General features: G+C 57.7%; 1 protein-coding gene and 2 long non-coding RNA genes across 4 annotated transcripts in view; 1 reads left to right on the plus strand and 2 right to left on the minus strand.

Annotated features, from left to right (window-relative positions):
- The window catches only part of Cacna1i (calcium channel, voltage-dependent, T type, alpha 1I subunit), a 97835-nt gene that overhangs the window by 57673 nt on the left and 23049 nt on the right, over positions 1-17113 (plus strand). Inside the window, exons 7-16 of the mRNA XM_005379301.2 lie at positions 1984-2299; positions 3365-3457; positions 5646-5940; positions 7768-8186; positions 13772-13923; positions 14544-14729; positions 14998-15115; positions 15265-15420; positions 15888-15981; positions 16580-16932. Of these exons, the coding sequence (XP_005379358.1) occupies positions 1984-2299; positions 3365-3457; positions 5646-5940; positions 7768-8186; positions 13772-13923; positions 14544-14729; positions 14998-15115; positions 15265-15420; positions 15888-15981; positions 16580-16932 (2182 nt within the window). The remainder of the gene's footprint in view (positions 1-1983; positions 2300-3364; positions 3458-5645; positions 5941-7767; positions 8187-13771; positions 13924-14543; positions 14730-14997; positions 15116-15264; positions 15421-15887; positions 15982-16579; positions 16933-17113) is intronic.
- LOC106147979 lies at positions 12515-14621 on the minus strand. Its single transcript, XR_001233048.1, has 3 exons — positions 14538-14621; positions 13819-13943; positions 12515-13619 (listed from the first exon to the last, which is right to left on the minus strand). It is a non-coding gene; the product is annotated as an uncharacterized LOC106147979 (long non-coding RNA).
- The window catches only part of LOC102005131, a 2297-nt gene continuing 547 nt past the window's right edge, over positions 15364-17113 (minus strand). Inside the window, exons 2-5 of one of the 2 annotated variants that reach the window (XR_001233049.1) lie at positions 17033-17096; positions 16183-16308; positions 15716-15778; positions 15364-15456 (exon numbers count right to left, since the gene is read on the minus strand). This is a non-coding gene — a long non-coding RNA (uncharacterized LOC102005131). Of the gene's footprint in view, positions 15457-15620; positions 15779-16182; positions 16309-17032; positions 17097-17113 lie in introns of those variants that run through there. The other variant, XR_260114.2, reaches the window with a different exon arrangement.

Raw genomic sequence — 17113 nt, forward strand, 5'->3', positions numbered from 1 at the left:
ACGTCTAATTAAGAATGGCCCAGGAGACCTTAATAGGCTTCACAAGGGGCCACCAAGCAGCTGATAACCATGTGAAAAGGGGTTTGTCATCACTGGTCTTCAGGGACGTAGAACTGAAACCGCAGTAAGACACTGCAGTGCCCCAGCAGAATGGTTCGAATCAGAATACTGGCAGTGGCAGTTGTTGCCGAGAACATGAATGTGGGGTGGGGACACTCCTACCATGCTGGGGGGTTGGGGTGGGTGTCCCTCATGGAAGGCTGGGAGAGCCTTAGCCTCCCCTGGTGTTTGGTCAAAAGGAAGGACACCTTAGATCCACCCGAAGACATGAACGAGGGTATTTATGAGTCATAAGGGCCCCAAACCCAGAAATGATCTAAATCAATACTTGGATAAATAAAAAGCAGTATATTTACTCAATGAATTTACTCACAGAAGTGAGAACAAAGGAACTACTTCTCTTTTCCTGTGTGGTGTCTTTTGATGAGCAGAAACTCCCAGTTCAAGATGAAGTTCAAGCCAGGCGTGGTGGCGCATGCCTGTAGTCTCAGTACTGTGGAAGGCCGAATCAGGGAGATTGAAAGTTCGAGGCCAGCCTGGGCAACTTAGTGAAACCCTGTCTCGAAATAAAAAATAATAAGGGCCAGGGATGTAGCTCAGTGTGAAGACCCTGGGTTCAGTCCCCAGTACCACAAATAGACAAACCCAAAAGCAGCCAAAAACAAGAGTGAAGTTCAGTTGATCATTCGTTTTTTTAGCATTGTGTCTGTATATTTTTTGGTACTGGGAATTGAACTCAGGACCTCACGCTTGCCAGGCGGGTCCTGTGCCACTGAGCTAAATCCCCAGCCCTGTAGCATTGTGTTTTATATCCAGTTTCGGAAATCTCCTGACCCAAGGTCCTGAACGTATGTATTCTCCCCTGCTTTCTTTGAGGAGCATTCGTGTTTTATCTCTGGCGTTTAGGCCTTTTCTGTCTCAAATAATTCTGTGTATGGACACTGGTTGGCTGGGGTGGGGGTGTGTCCAGGACTTATTTACTTATTTAGTGAATATTCACTTGGGCCAGGGCCATTGGTTGAAAAGTCCATCCTTTCTCCATGGGATTGCTGTGGTGCTTTTGTTAGAAGTGGTGACCCTGCGTATTTGGGGTGTGTGTGACATTTTGATTGTTGGTGTTGCCAGTTTGTCCTCCACAAACGTGGTGCAGGGTTTGTCTCTGAGCTCTCTGGTGTCCCATTAATCTTTCAGGTCCTATTACAGTGATACCACTGCTCTCATAATTATAGTTGTACAGTATTTTGCCCTGTTGTAGGGCGGGTTTCCATTCATCTTTCTGCCTTTAGAAACCTGCCTTGATCAGACTCCTGAGCAAATAAATCCTGGAGCCATCTGGCAGTTTCCATAGACAAAATCTCGTTGGGGTTTTGATTGGGAATGTGGTGAATCCTGGATTAACCCTATATGAGCAGGATTGTCACCTCCATTTTATAGATGAGGAAACCCAAGTCCAGCGAAGGGAAGTGCCCAGCCCAGGGTCACTTACACAGGAAGTGGGGGGGCAGACAGGATGTCACCCTCGTGCGCTGGATCAGTATGGTCTATTGCTTGCTGAGCCCTGCTCTGTGCCAACTACACAGTGCAGGGGCTGGAGCCGGGGCCGGGGAGGTGGCTGGGTTTGCCCCAGGACACAAGGATGGACTGCAGGGGGCACAGTGTGGCCCCAGGGAGCTCAGAAGCAGCCTTGTTGGGTCCTGGCGAGGGGCCCCCAGAGAAGGCTCCCGGAAGACGGCACCCTGGAAAAGGATCACAGTGGGCCTGTGGGGCTTTTCATGACCTTAATGGAAGTGGGAGAGGGTACAGCATGTGCCCAGGCCTGGGGGCAGAGCTTGGGGCTGTTGGGCCAGCCCTGCCATGGCATGGCTTCTCCTCTCCTGGCCTTCCTGGCAGTGACCCCTCCCTTCCCCTTTCACCCGTGGACAGACAAGGGGATGTGGCCCTGCCGCCCTATTACCAGCCGGAGGAGGATGATGAGATGCCCTTCATCTGCTCCCTGTCGGGGGACAATGGCATCATGGGCTGCCATGAGATCCCCCCACTCAAGGAGCAGGGCCGAGAGTGCTGCCTGTCTAAGGACGATGTCTACGACTTTGGGGCGGGGCGCCAGGACCTCAACGCCAGTGGCCTCTGTGTCAACTGGAACCGCTACTACAACGTGTGTCGCACGGGCAGCGCCAACCCCCACAAGGGTGCCATCAACTTTGACAACATCGGGTACGCCTGGATCGTCATCTTCCAGGTGAGGCCACTCGGGGCGGGGGCCGGTGGGGGTGTGGCAGCTCCTCCAGGTTGGCTGGGCTCTGGGCTGGGCATTTGCCACCCGCTCTCACTGAAGTCAGCCTGGATTGCTGGCCTGATAGGTGTTATGGTGCCCATTTTGCAGGCAGAGTGCCTGAGGTTCAGAGAGAGGAAGCACTGTAATTGGCCATGGGCCCATGGTTAATAAATGGCAAAGCCAGGGTTTTATTCTGCGTGCACGAACCCCAAAGCCGGTGCTCCCTGCAGAGCCCCAGGGTATCTGGAGGCAGAGGTGCCAGCGGGGAGGTTGTGTTGGAGTGACCACAGCAAGGTGGGGCCCTGCAGAGGGGCCCTGGGGAGGAAGGTGACGGGGGAGCCCGGCTCTGCTGGTCAGCAGGAAAGGTGTTTCACCTCGCAGCACACAGAGGCACGTTCACCAAGCACTGTTCGCTTTCCAAAGCACTTGCTTCGCTGAGCGGCCCCGTGTGCTGACTCTGCAACCTGTATTCTGCAGAGGCGGCCTGGGTATTTTTAGAGAACGGGGGCTGTGGGACCTTGGGTATATTGCTGGACCTCTCTGTGCCTCTGTTCTGGCCCAAGAGTGGGGATTCTGCAAACCAGACAGGGCTGGGGGATGCCCAAGCACTAGCTCTGGCTTTTCCTAAGGCTGCTCCGCCGCCCTCTCTGGGAAGGGGTTTAGGTGGGGTGGAGGAGACAGTCACTCCAGCCTCTTCCGGTCTGCACTCCCAGGCTCTGAGCTGCACCTCATCTTGCACCAGTGTGACAGCCAGGAAACGGGGGACTCTGAGCTGAGGTCCCAGGGTTCTGGTTCTGGCTCTACTGCTGCCTGCTATGGGACCTTGAGCAAGTGCTCTCACCTCTCTGAACCTGTTTCCTCACCTGCATGATGCGGATGAGGGCTGCTGTCCCTCCAGTCCCCATGGGATGTAATAGAGGTGATGTGTGTCTTGTGTCGCAGCACACAGTAGGGCCTCAGTGTGGGGCACGGGCCTGGCTGGCTGCCTGTCTTGTCTCAGGCTGTGCGTGTCCTGTGTGCTGGCTGCAGGTGATCACTCTGGAAGGCTGGGTGGAAATCATGTACTACGTGATGGATGCACACTCCTTCTACAACTTCATCTATTTTATCCTGCTTATCATAGTAAGTGTCAGGGAGCTGGGGACCAGGAGAGCTAGCGGGAGGCAGCCGGGGGGCCTGTTTTGAAATGCGGGAGGCAGCCTTGATTGAAGGGGCTTGTCCAGGGCGGCTGCCCGGAGCGTCCATCACTCCTGAGGCCTTCATCTCTCATCTCTGGGTGGCTAAGTCCACACCGCCCCTCCCCCTTGTCTGAGAACATGTTCTTTCCACCACCTTAGCCAGGTGGGGTTTGGCTTCTCAAGGGCCCCGGCTTGTCCCTGTTTCCCTTTCCTAAGGAGGTGGAGACGAGGTGGAGCCCCCCGAAATTCCCCAGGGTGGCTCTGCCTGCTGGGGTGAACAGGAGATGGAGGCGGGGTTCCACCCGCCCTTCCAGGCCAGCCCTCCAGACCCTCCCCGAACAGTGTCCCCAGAGCAAGCTCATCCCCTTTGTCATGCCTGACTGCAGCTTCATCCATGGCACTGTCCCCCCAATGTCAAGGTGATTCACTCTGGAGACAGCTGCTACTCCCTGCCTGCTGCCACAGGGCAGGATCCTGGACGCCTGGTCGTGGTGGTGGGGGACGCTTGGTTCCCTGGGGGCAGTGCCCCACCTTGAGTTGGAGGGACCTTGATTGGAGGTCAGGATGAGCTGGCAGGTGACCTGAGATGACCCTGCTGTTGGTTTAGCCCCAGAGCTGTCCTTGGACCCTGGAGACACCAGATAGAAGGAGGGCACCCTGATTTTTGTTATGCATTGCTGCCCACTCCCCTGTTTATTTGCCCCCCTCCTCAGGAGCCGACGGCTGAATCAGAGCAGGAGACAGGCCTCGGCCTGCCCTGCAGGAGGAAATAGTGGCTTGCAGCGGACAGTGACCATATGGAACCTTAGGTGCCATGCGAGAAGGAAGCTGGGGGGCCCAGGGAGCCCCTTACCCACCAGAGGAGGGGGCAGATGGAGGATCCCGCTGAGGGCACCCACATTCCTGGAGTTGCTAGAGAAATCTGGGATTCCAGAGTGGCTGTGGAAGGCTCTGCCTGCTCCTGCTGTTGGAGTTAGCTGGGGGCCTGCAGTCATTAACACAGTGTGACCTTGGGCAGGCTCCTTGGTGTCCCAGGTCCCCTGTGAAGTGGGGACAGTGGCAGCACCTAGCTCCTGGGCTTGGGGAGGGTTAGATGAGACAGAGCCAGAAGCCTGACTATTTCTGGTACGCAGTAAGTGCTCAGTACATGTTTCCTACTGTTTTCACTGCAGTGATTGCTACTTGGTTGGGTCCCAGGTGGCCCTGTCCCAGGACAGAGGTCCCTGGGGTCTGCATGCTCCTAAGGGGTACAGGGCAGCACTCCAGAAACTGCTGGGCATCTTCTCAGCAGAGAGGCAGGATATTTCCCCAGAGCCCTCTGCGCCAGGAAGCATCCTCCATCCCCTCCCCGAATCATGCTGACAGCAAGAGGAGGGAAGGACAAATCAGTGACCAGGGCTGCCACCTGTAGGCACCTCCTGGCGGTGGCTGGTGGAACAGTCCCCTCTAACCAGGAAGCTGAGCTTACTCAGAAGCTCAGGAGGTGCTGGGCAGGGGTCTTCTGCCTGGGGCGCCCATGGGGAGAAGGGTAGGGACATGAAGGACAGGGTCCTTAGTCTGTTCTTACTTCCCCTCCAAGCCCGAAGCAAGCCAAGGCCTGGCCAGAGGCCAGAGGTCAGGCTGGAAGGGCCAAAGAGGCCCTTTGGGCCTGGCTTGGAGGCGCCCTCTGTGGGCCTGGGGAGCCTCCTGGGCTGCACCTGCTCCCGGAGCAAAGCCTCAGTGATCTTTCCTGTCCCCATCTGTGTCTGTGCCTCTCCGTGTCTCTGGGCCCCTCCACCCCGCTGCTTCCTCTGTCCCTGTCTCTGTCCCCCACCTCTGCCCCCAATTCTGTCCTTTCTGAGCTTGTCCCACTCTCTCTCATGTCCCTTTTGTCCTTACCCCTGGCCGTCCTGGCTGCCTGCCTCTGTGTCTCCCCGCTCTGCCCTCTGTGCTCTGGTGTGGGTCTTGGCCCTGTCCTCCTCCTCTCCACTTCTGTCCCTGTCTTCCCATCCCCATCGCTCTGTCTCCGTCTCTGGCTCTCGGTCTCCCTGACTCTCTCTCTCTTCATCTCTCCGTCTCCCTCTCCCCATGTCTCCCTGCTTTCCAACCCCTCTGTCCCCTCCGTCCCTGTCCTCTCCTCCCGTTGGCCACAGGTGGGCTCCTTCTTCATGATCAACCTGTGCCTCGTTGTCATAGCGACCCAGTTCTCGGAGACCAAGCAGCGGGAGCACCGGCTGATGCTGGAGCAGCGGCAGCGCTACCTGTCCTCCAGCACGGTGGCCAGCTATGCCGAGCCCGGGGACTGCTACGAGGAGATCTTTCAGTACGTCTGCCACATCCTGCGCAAGGCCAAGCGCCGTGCCCTGGGCCTCTACCAGGTCCTGCAGAGCAGGCGCCAGGCCCTGGGCCCTGAGACACCGGCCCCTGCCAAGGAGCCCAGGCACTGCAGTAAGTGGCCCACTGGGGCGCTGCCACCTGGGAACTCAAATGGGTCATGCCTGCCCAGCACGAGAGAGCCAACTATGGGGCTCAGAATCCCAGGTGTCCATTTCAGCCTCAAGTGCCCCCCCACGCCCTACTACTCTGTCCCCATTCTCTGCCTGGCATGCCTGGCCAGCCCTGGGGCCCGGCCGCTCAGCCCTGGTCCTGGAGGAATCCCTTCGCGGTCCCCTGTGTGCAGACACCAGCTCCGCCCCAGGTGCCACACTTGTGAGACGTAAACTGTGATCTGTCCTCGGTCTCTCAAGACTGAGCTGCGTCACGCACACAGCCTGCGTCACCTGAGTCTGGCTCCTGCTGCTGTCCCTGCTTGTCAGCATGCGTGAGCAATGACATGGGGCACCTGGCACGGGGGTGGTCCCTGCCCTGAAGAGGTGTGGCATGCTGGGGTCACTTGTACTGTGCTCTGACCTACCTGGAGGCCATTTCTCATGCTGGGATACTATGATTTTAGCGGAGAGGGCTGTCCCTTTCCTTGGCTCTGTTGTTCCACCTCTGGAAGGGTGGATATGTACCGTCAGCCCCAGTTTCCACCATACGTGTGTGTGTGTGTGTGTGTGTGTGTGTGTGTGTAAAATACTGGGAGTAGAACCCAGGCCCTTGCATCTGGTAGGCAAATGCTGTACCATGAAGCTCACCCCAGCCCTGTCCCCAGTTTTCAGATGGGAAAACTAGAGTCCAAGAAGACAAAGGAGTCACTTAAAGTGGCAGTGTGTAGGTGACAAAGCTCAGACATGTGGAAGGTCTGCCCCTAACTGCCCTAGCAGGGATCCTGGCCTAGCCTGTTTCCTCCCAGTTGGTGGTGAGGAGTTGGTAGGCACAGGCGTTGTCCCCTGTGTGCCCTTCCCTGGGTGACCTTGAGCACGCTGGCCCCTCTGCAGGCGTCTGTCCCCTCTGTGGAGTGGGTCTCCGGACCCTCAGTGCATGGCCGTGAGCTGTGGGCTTAATGCCCTGGTTCCCCGGGGAAGGCTGCGCTCCCAGCGCTCTCCTCCCGGAGGAAGAGTCCTTGATAGCAGCCATCCAGGTGTGGCCTTGGAGGAGACTCCATGGGCTGGTGTGGTATGTGGATGGGTGAGCTGGAGGCTGGGCAAGGCTGGTGCGGCCTCGCTGGGGGTGTGGGGAGAGTGTTTACTTTGAGGGGCTTCCTGCTGCTGCCCACCCCCTCTGGCTGAAACCGTGGAGAGGAGGCCCAGGGGCTTCCAGAGCGAGGTCTTGCCCCACTCCATGCCTCCATATGTCCTCTTGTCCCCTTGTCCTGGGAGGGGCTTTGACGACCTGTCCTCCGGGGGCTGTGGTGGGAGGACCCTTGGCCTGATGCTGGCTCCAGAGCCCCATCTGAGAGTAGTTTGACAGCATGTGTGCAGATGGAGGCTTTTCTCTCCCTTTGATGTTACTTTTTTTTTTTTTTTTTTGCTTACACGAGCAAAACAGGTTTATGTTAGGAAAATATAGAAAAACATAAAGAAGAATCCAAACTAGCTGTGGAGGCCTCTCTAAACCTCTGAAAGGGCTCCCAGGTCACAGAGCTGGAGTCCGAGGCCAGTCCAGGCCTCTCAGATGGCTCTCAGGCAGGGAGGGGGCTGCAGAGGACCCTTCCATAGCCCGGCAAGTGGGTGCTCCGGGCCCTGCTTCTGCACTGGTGGAAAAGCCTGGAAAGGAGAGCCACCTCCCAAGAAACACCAGGCCTCTTGGCCTGCAGCCGCCCAGGTTGACCCTGTGTCCTACGGTGGGCTGGACCCGTGTGGCTGCCAACACTGGCCTCTGTTTGCTTTTCAGCACTGTGCCCGAGACATAGCCCCCTGGACCCAACGCCCCACACGCTGGTGCAGCCCATCTCTGCCATGCTGGCATCTGCCCCTGCCAGCTGCCCACATTGCCAGCACGAGACAGGCCAGCAGCCTTCGGGCCCAGGCAGCACCAATTCCGGCCAGGAGGGCTCAGGCTCCGGTGGCTCCAGTGGTGAGGAGGCCGAGGCCGATGGCGATGGGCCCCGGAGCAGCGAGGATGTGTCCTCAGGCCTGGGGAAGGAAGACGAGGAGGAACGGGCCGACGGGGCTGTCCGGCTGTGTGGGGACGTGTGGCGGGAGACACGAGCCAAGCTGCGGGGCATCGTGGACAGCAAGTACTTCAACCGGGGCATCATGATGGCCATCCTGGTGAACACCGTCAGCATGGGCATCGAGCACCACGAGCAGGCCAGTGCTGCAGGGCGCCGGCTTGGGTGGGCTGGCATGGGATGGGCATGGAGGGGCCCAGGCTGGGCCACCCCATGCGTCTGTCTGTCTGCCTGTTCCCAGCTGGAGCTGGGTTTAACTCATCCTGACCTCAGCATCTAGCCCAGAGCTGTGCTCAGAGGAGTCACTGATCCACAGCCCCACAGGCAGCCTGGGGCCTGGTGTGAGGCCACCTCCACCTGTGGCATGACTGACACCCAGGCCGGGTTCGGATTCCCTTGTCTCCTTGGCTTCCCTGCCAGGCCCTATGGCGCCCGCCTGGTGGGGGCCACACTCTCATCTCCCTGCTCATTAGCTCACCAAAGCACGGGCCCCATTCAGTTTACTTAAATGTAGCCCCTGGGACGGCCACAGACACTTTGGTTGGAGCTGCTGGTTTGCCAGACTTCGCAGCTTAATTAAAAAGGTCCCTGGGCAGGGCTGCAGGGAGGTGCGTGGCGGGTGAAGCCACAGAGACTGGAGGCCCAGACCCTCTCCTCCCCAGCCTCTGGCTTCCTGGCCTGGGTCTTCCAGGTAGCAATAGACCTAGGGCGTCTGCACCCCTGGAGAAGGCCCCTGGGAAGCAGCTTGCTGTTGGGGTGCTGGCTTGAGCATCTGAACCCCACTACATCAGGGCTGAGCCATCTCCCTGCCGGTGGTGTGCTGGAACCAGCTGGTGACAACCAGTTGTCTCACATTCAGGAATTTTGCAAGTGCTTATTAAACAGCTGGCAGCTTGAAATTGGCTGTGGAAGAAGGATTTACACCATGGAAATTGGTAGATCTTACAAATCAGGGCTGTTTTTCAGAGGCTGGTTTGCCAGCACACTGCTCATCCCTGCCTTCTTGCATTCCCTCCAAGGTGACCATGACCAGGGCAGCTCCCCCAGTGCCCTCCGGCCTGAGGGTTGCCAGCCCAAGCCTCTCCAGGGTCCCCTGTCGACCCTACCACATGCCACCTGAGTAAGCCTTCTAACCCAGAATCTGACAGAGCCTCTGGGCAGCAGACACCACGTGGCCCTGAAGTTGGCTCCTACTCTGGCCTCACCAGGTCTGGAGAGGGTCCTGCCCAGTCTTAGGGCCCACCCTCATATCCTCACTCCTTCTTAGGGATGGGCTGCCGCTTACTGAACCCTTGCTGAGTGCCAGCCTGAGCCAGCCTGGCACCCAAGTCCTTACAGCCTCTCTCCAAGCAGGTGTTGTCTTGGTTACTTTTCTACCACTGAGACAAAATACCCAAAACCCACAGCTTAAAGGTCAAGAGGGTTATTTTGGCCGGTGGTTTCAGAAGGTTCAGTCCAGGGTTGACTGGCTCCAAGGCAGCAGTGCCGTGTCGGAAGGGTCTGGTGAAGGAAAGATGCTCAACCCACGGCAGCCAGGAAGCAGAGAGAGGAGGGAGGAGCCAAGGACGAGAATTCACCCTTGCAAGTCATCTACCTCCTCCAGCCAAGCCCCAGCCCCTAATAGCACATTCAGCTCTGTACGCATCAGTGGGTGAATCCATGGTCCAGTTTCCTTCAAAAGCCTTACCTCTGGGCACATGAAACATTGGGGGTGCATTTTAGATCTGAACTATAACAAATGTCATCTCCTCCTGTCCCACGCACTTGGAAGGCCATGGCTCAGAGAGGCCAAGCCCCTTGCCCAGGGTCTGGGTTCCAACCCTGATTCTGTTGACAGGGAAGGAGGCCCCAGGCAAGTCCCTGTGCATCCCTCAGCTGGCATCTCCATCTGTAAATGGGCCCGTGACACACATGGGTAAATTTGTTCAGCCTGGTGTGTAGTAGGTGCTCATGAATCAGTCATGGCTTGTGAGTCTTTTGTCTGAGCCTTCTACCATCAGCCCTGGGTGAGTTTACCATCCGGAGTCTGGAGCCTCAAAAAAAATTAATTAAAGAAAAAAATGAGGAGGAGGAGGCATTTTTAAAGTGTTCTTTTTAAAGCAGCTCCAAGTGGCAGCCATTGTGCAGCTGAGCTCCGTGCCGGGCCTGCCCCTAGGCCTGCTGGTATTTTTGCTTCTCTCCCTTGGCTCTCAGACATTGCTCTGGCGGGAAACAACCCGCCTCCAAGTTTATTCTAAGCAGCCCCTGCTGAGGTGGTTCCTGCAGAGAGGGGTGGCCCAGGGCTACAGAGGGAGACAAAGGAGAGGAGAAGAAGGCAAGTGAACCAGCCACCCCTTGCCTGGCCACACCCCACACCCCACATGGGCTGGCAGGACCTCTCGCACCACTCTTGTGGGGGACAGGGTGAGCTCATGGCATCAGTAAAGTGGGGCTGGTCACTTGTGTCTGCCTGGCCGTGGAAGCTCAACTGTGAGTCTTTGGGCAGTCATCGCTACCCAGGAGACGGGGGCTGTCACTGGAACTAACCTGCCTGCCCAGGGTCCCCGGCCCTGGAGGTGCTGTTCCTCGCAGGAGCTGGATGGAAGCGAGTGCCGGGGAAGGGGTCGGGTGTCAGCCAGGCAGGCCCTGTTTGCGAGGCGGGGGTCCCCTGGCATTCCATTGCTGTGTGGCTGGCAGGAGGGTCAGGTTGGCCTTGGCAGCTAGTTCTTCCCTCATCACCTGCTGTCAGGCACGGCTCTGCCTTGTGTGTAGCCCTGCGGGGCAGGCAGGGTGGGTGACTCGCCCCCCTGGCCAGATGGGGAAACTGAGGTCTGCAAAGTGAAATGGGCTGCCCAGGTGAGCAGCTGGTAGAGCTGCTGGGGCAGCTGTGGATGGCTGCACTAGAAGTGGGGGATAGGTCAGGACAACACTGCTCCCTGGACAGTCTCTGCTTCAACTTCCCCGCTCCCAGCACACCCCAGCCATGGCTCCTCACTGGCTGGGCAGGGCCAACTGCAGCCTCACCTGGAGTCAGGGGGTGGTCAAGGTGGTAGACAAGAGACGGGGCTGGGCTCAGTGGACAACAGGGCAGGGAGCAAGGAGCCTCCCTGGGGTAGGGCTGAGCTGGGCCAGAGCATGGCCACTGTCCCCAGCTGCAGAAGACTGCATTCTGTATCTGCAAGTGGCCTGAAGCCCACTTTAGGCTCCTTTCACCAGGGCCTAAGTTTCTGCCGACCCAGTCTAGGGTGACTCTGGGAAGAGGAGCATGGGTGGTTAGTGGCTGACATTCCAGCCTGTGGGAGCCCAAGGGAGAGAGGCACCAATACGGGGTGTGGCCAGGGAAGGCTTCCAGGAGGTGGTGGCACTGGGGCTGGATCCTGATGGATTACTGTGAATTCACCAGTGAGACAGGCAGGCACTGGGGCCAGGAGTGTAGGGACCCCCCAGGCCCTGAGCAAGACGGGTGTGCTGGGCAGGCGGCACAGGGGGCCCAGCATGGCTGCTCCTCCACCAAGGCTGGCTTTATCCTTAGGGCAATGGGGAGCCATGGAGCGCTTGATAGCAGGGGAGTGAGCTAGATTGGTGCCTTGCTGGCAAAATGGGCAGTTAAAGGGGCTACGGGGATGGGGTTGGGGTTGCAGGAGGAGACCTGGGCCTGAGATCCAGCTCTGCTACTGCGTGGCCACAGCCCAGGACGCTGACAGCCACTCTTCTCCGAGCCTCGGGCTCCCTGTCCGTAAAATGAGACAAGATCAGGTGGTTGCAGGCTTGGATGAGACGATGCATGACGAGTGCTGGGCTGGGCAGAGGGGCCCCTGGGTGTGCTTGGAGACCCTGCTCAGCCTTACCTCTGTCCTGCAGAGTGGCTAGTGGCGGTGCTTTCTGGGCCCACCATGCTGGCGTCAGACAGGGGCGTTGGCCCTGCCCTCTGCCCTCCCACCTCTGGCTTAGCCTGGAGTTTTCTGTCCTTCACACCTGCTCTTCACCTGGCGGGTCTTTGCCATCTCCGGTGGACTCTCCACTGTCTGCCTTCCTGCCTGTTCTTTTTGTGTCACTCATGTTCTGGCTTCACCGTGTCCAGAGTTGTCTGTGTGTCTGTCCATCTCTCTTCCTAGGCTGCCTCTGGCCACCTCGCTCATTGCTGCCTGTCTCCCCATGCCTCCCTCCCCAGCCTGTCCCTTGCTGTGTCTATATGCATCTGTCTGTCTTCCTCCAGCCTGTCTTGCTCCCAGAAAAAATGCTCTCGCGAGTGATAGATGGTCCATTAGGAAAAGATTAACAGGTGTGCGCTGCCTGGAGAAACAGCTGTTGCAGGGGAGGAGGGAGGAGCGGGTGACCTTTCGGGGAGAGCAGCGGCCCTGCGCCGATCGCTGAGCGAGGAAGCATGTGCGCCGCGTGTGTGGCGCAGAGCCAGGCGATCGCCATCACCAACTGTCAGCGTCCACCGTTTGCATCTCCGTGGACGCGCTTTGGGTGGGCTGGGAAGCTGGCAGCTCAGAACAGCGTCTGAGCCCTCCCCGCTGAGGCCCCTCTCGGGGTCCCGCTCCCTTCTGGGAGCACTTTGTGAGTCAAATGTAATTACAGATGGAAATAGGGCTTTCTCCTTTTATCTGGCTTGAGAGGAGCTGGAAGTTTTATTAGATTTCCCAGGCACTATGTGGGAAGCTGGTGGTTGGGTTATTTTATTTTTCCTTCTCCTTTTAAATCACATGGAATCAAAGTCAGGCCTCTGAGGCTCCCTGTCTCTCAGTGGAGGGTCTGGAGGGTGCTGATGGATAGGAGATGGCCTGCCGTGATCCCCTTCTCTCTTCCCTGCTGTCGGCTCTCTTCTTAGTTTCGAGGTCTAAGATGTTCCTTCTTCCGGGAGTCCTTCAGGCCCACTGCCACTGTCCCCCAAAGCACCCTGAGCTTCCCTGGTATGGGCAGGCACTGGCTGGCTCGTTAGTGTGGTCGGTGGGACTCTGCCACCCAAAGGTGAACTTCTCCATCGCAACTGCCAGCACACGGCAGGTGCTCGGGAGATCTGTGGAAATCCCGCAGGAATGAATGAATGTGCGGATGCATGAGCTGGGGTGCAGTTTCAGGCGTGATGTGATGGGACAGCACTTTGGAGTCTAGTGTGGATCAGTGCCCCGCCCTGTACACGCTTTGTTGGGCCCCCAGGGAGCTGCAGAGGGGAGACAGGGACAAGTCCCGTGGGGCCTTAGTGGGGACTGGGAATGGACGTGGCCACATGTCCACCCTGGATTGATGGTAAGGAGATGAAGGCTCAGAGGTGGGGAAAGTGACTCGCCTGGGCTCACACAGCCACGTAACATCCAGATCAGTCCTGGAGCCTCCTCTCCCTGTCATGGCTGATAGTGCGGCCTGGTTCCAACAGCTCAAGGGGCAGAGAGAGGTCTGTGGCTGGGTTGGGCAAGGGGAGCTGGTGTCTCCTTGACTAGTTGGTGACTTCGGGGGTATCCCCGTGTTCTCTGTGGGGCTTTGCATCCTCTTTGAGCACCACTGTGAGGCCTGTGTTGGGCTCTACCCGGTGTTTGTCCTCCATCCCTGGGCTCAGTGGGGGATGGCTGGACCACCTGTGAAATGGGTGCTGTGCAGACGTGTGGGCAGTCAGCCCTTGCACCCTGGGGGCCTCTCGGGACACCAAAGTGGCAGAGATGAGAGGTGCTCAAGGTCATAGACTGAGCTCTAGGGAGGACACGGACCTGCAAGGGTCACAGACCCCCACCTACCCCCTTGCAGCCTGAGGAGCTGACCAACATCCTGGAGATCTGCAACGTGGTCTTTACCAGCATGTTTGCCCTGGAGATGATCCTGAAGCTGGCTGCTTTTGGGCTCTTCGATTATCTGCGGAACCCGTACAACATCTTCGACAGCATCATCGTCATCATCAGGTACCGGCCCCACCTCCTGCCTGCAGTGAGGAGGGGGATTTAATGCCCTGACCCTGGCCAGGACTTCAGTATGTGAGATGGGAGATGGCAGAGGAGACCAATTACACTGAAGCACAGTTATGCAAATATTTTAGATATTCATGATTTAGAAATATATGCGCTTTCAGATCAGTCATTAAACAGCAAGAGGTAGCAGTGGGTCTGAAATGACCATCATTCCAAGGAAGGATGTGCATAAGAAATATTTCAGAGTATCTCCACCCACTGTTCTATGACAGGAAGGTATCAGTTGCCCTCAAAGCCAGAGGTGTAGCTAATTCTCTGTGGTTTATTATTTACATTCATGATCAAGAGAAATATTATATCTCATAAAGAGGACAGTGGTATTCCTGGGCTTCCTAGGTTTTTGATACAGCCTTTTAGTGGGCTTCATGGATCCTGGGTTATGGTCCTGACTTGGGGGTGCCACAGACCATCATTCAATACATTACTTGTTGGATGGGTGAATGAATGAAAGAATGAGTGAACTGCAGCGTCTGTCTCTGTCCTCCCCTTCCTCCTCTGCCCTCCTCTCCTCTTGGCCTCCCACTGCCCCCTTCTGCCTCCCCCTGCACCTGCAGCATCTGGGAGATCGTGGGGCAGGCGGACGGCGGGCTGTCGGTGCTGCGCACCTTCCGGCTACTGCGGGTGCTGAAGCTGGTGCGGTTCATGCCTGCGCTGCGGCGCCAGCTGGTGGTGCTCATGAAGACCATGGACAACGTGGCCACCTTCTGCATGCTGCTCATGCTCTTCATCTTCATCTTCAGGTGAGCCCTGCTCGCCCCGGGGACCAGCCCTGCCAGTGTGGCTGGTTGCGCCTCTCCGGGACAGAGCTGCCTGGATGTAGGCGTGAATCCTGGCACCGCAGTTCAATCCCTGTGGCTCTGGGCAGGTCCTGCTCCCTGAACCTCAGTGTTCACCTCTGTAAAGTGGGACCAATGCTGCCTCTGCCCCAGCTGTCTTGAGAAGGAAACAGGTGGGTGGGCGGAGCTGGGCGTGTGCCAGCCCCTTGAGCTACCTCCGTCCCTCCCCCAGCATCCTTGGGATGCACATCTTTGGCTGCAAATTCAGCCTCCGCACGGACACGGGAGACACGGTCCCCGACAGGAAGAACTTCGACTCCCTGCTCTGGGCCATCGTCACGGTGTTCCAGGTGAGTGGTAGCAGTGTGTCTGTGTGTTTCAGGGGAATCGGTCCCGGGCAGCGGGACTATCCACCTCAGCCCCTCCCCGTGGACAGACGGGGCTCAGAGGCTGGGCCTGAGCTGGGGGATCCCAGGGTCGACTGTGTCCCCCTCCACAGATCCTCACCCAGGAGGACTGGAACGTCGTCCTCTACAACGGCATGGCCTCCACTTCCCCTTGGGCATCCCTGTACTTCGTTGCCCTCATGACCTTTGGCAACTATGTGCTCTTCAACTTGCTGGTGGCCATACTGGTGGAGGGCTTCCAGGCTGAGGTGACCGCAGCTCTGGGAGGAGTGTCTCCACAGGGCCTGCAAGACATGGGGCTGGGGAGAGGGGCTCTGGCTGTGGGACAATTCAATCTAGCAGGCAATACATGCCCAAAGGAGGGCACCAATGAGGTGGTAAGCTTCTCATCACAGGAAGCATGTAAACAGAGGCTGCATCTGGAATCCTCAGCTCTCCCCAAGGGGTGAAGGACTAGACATCTCCATCCCTGAGATTTGAAGCCCCCAAGATCTGGGATTCTGGGTCCTGCTTCCTCTATTCTTTTGCAGGGGTGGTCCTTACAATCAGGCAGGTAGGAGTTTGTAGCCTAGGTCCTCATTAACTTCTGAGCCTCAGTTTTCCCATCTGTAAAACAGGAATGGAAAAACACCATTGAAAAATTGAGGTGGCAGGGAGGGAGGAAAGGTGGGAAGGGCTGAGCTGACCTGTGTCCCAACATGGGTCCATTTCTCAGGGTGATGCCAACCGTTCCTACTCAGATGAGGACCAGAGCTCATCCAACATGGAGGAGTTGGACAAACTCCAGGAGGGCCTGGACATCAGCGGAGGTAAACAGGCCTCCACTTGCCACCCGGGGGCCAGGAGCCTTCCCTAGAGATCCAGGTGGGCACAGGGCAGAGCACTGGCTTCCCCCTCCAGCCCAGGCTCGAGCTGGCTACTAATTCGTTATGGCTGGTTGCTCATGTCTGTAATGGGCAGGACATTCACAGACATCCTGGGATCCAGCCACAGATGTAGCAGCAGCCTACCTGCTTCTCTTCCCCGGGTTAGGAACCCCTGTTGGTTAGGATGGGGCCCATGGTCTGGTCCTTCCTGGCATCACCGGGCCGTGTGGGACAAGCCTTTCTTGCTCCGAGCAGTCTCTGCCTTGCTTCCTGCGGAGGGCGTGGTAGTGAGGTGCCTGTGCTGGCGGCAGTGGCAGGCTGGCCTGAACACCGCTGCCAGGGGTTCTGTGCACACTTAAGCAAAGAGCCCTGCAGGCAGGGTGGAGGGGAGCCACCGAGATGGGGTGCACCCGAAGAGCCACTCCAGCAAAGCTCTGCTTCTGTTACGTCCACATCTGTTTCTTTGTCTCATGGCTTCCTTTGCTCTTGTTCTGTTTGTCTATCTGCTGTCTGTCCCTCTGTCTCCACCTCACTCCTCCAGATCTCAAGCTCTGCCCAATCCCCATGACCCCCAATGGGCACTTGGACCCCAGTCTCCCACTGGGTGGGCATCTGGGCCCCTCCGGGGCTGCAGACCCTGCTGCCCGCCTCTCCCTGCAGCCAGACCCCATGCTTGTGGCCCTGGACTCCCGCAAGAGCAGCGTCATGTCACTGGGGAGGATGAGCTACGATCAGCGCTCCCTGGTGAGTCCTGTGGGGTGCTCAGGATGGGTGCTCCTTCTGGGGGGAAGGGAGACACCTGCGTCACTAGACCGTCTGGCCCAAACCGGGCAGGGATCCTATCTGTCCCATTCCTGGGTGTCCAGTGCCAGAGTAGAACCCGCAAGGAAAGAATGAATGAACATTGCCAGAGAGAAGTGGGTTTTCAGGTTAGCAGCAATGTGGAGGGTACAGACTTTGGGGTCAGACACATCAGAACTTGCATCCGGCTTACCTCACCTCTAAGTTGTGTGACCATGAGCAAATGACTACTTTTCTTTGAGCCTCAGCTTCCTTACCTGTAAAATAGAGCGAT

Source organism: Chinchilla lanigera, unplaced genomic scaffold (assembly GCF_000276665.1).
Source record: "Chinchilla lanigera isolate Chin_1 unplaced genomic scaffold, ChiLan1.0 scaffold00012, whole genome shotgun sequence".
In the NCBI taxonomy this organism is placed as follows: Eukaryota; Metazoa; Chordata; class Mammalia; order Rodentia; family Chinchillidae; genus Chinchilla; species Chinchilla lanigera.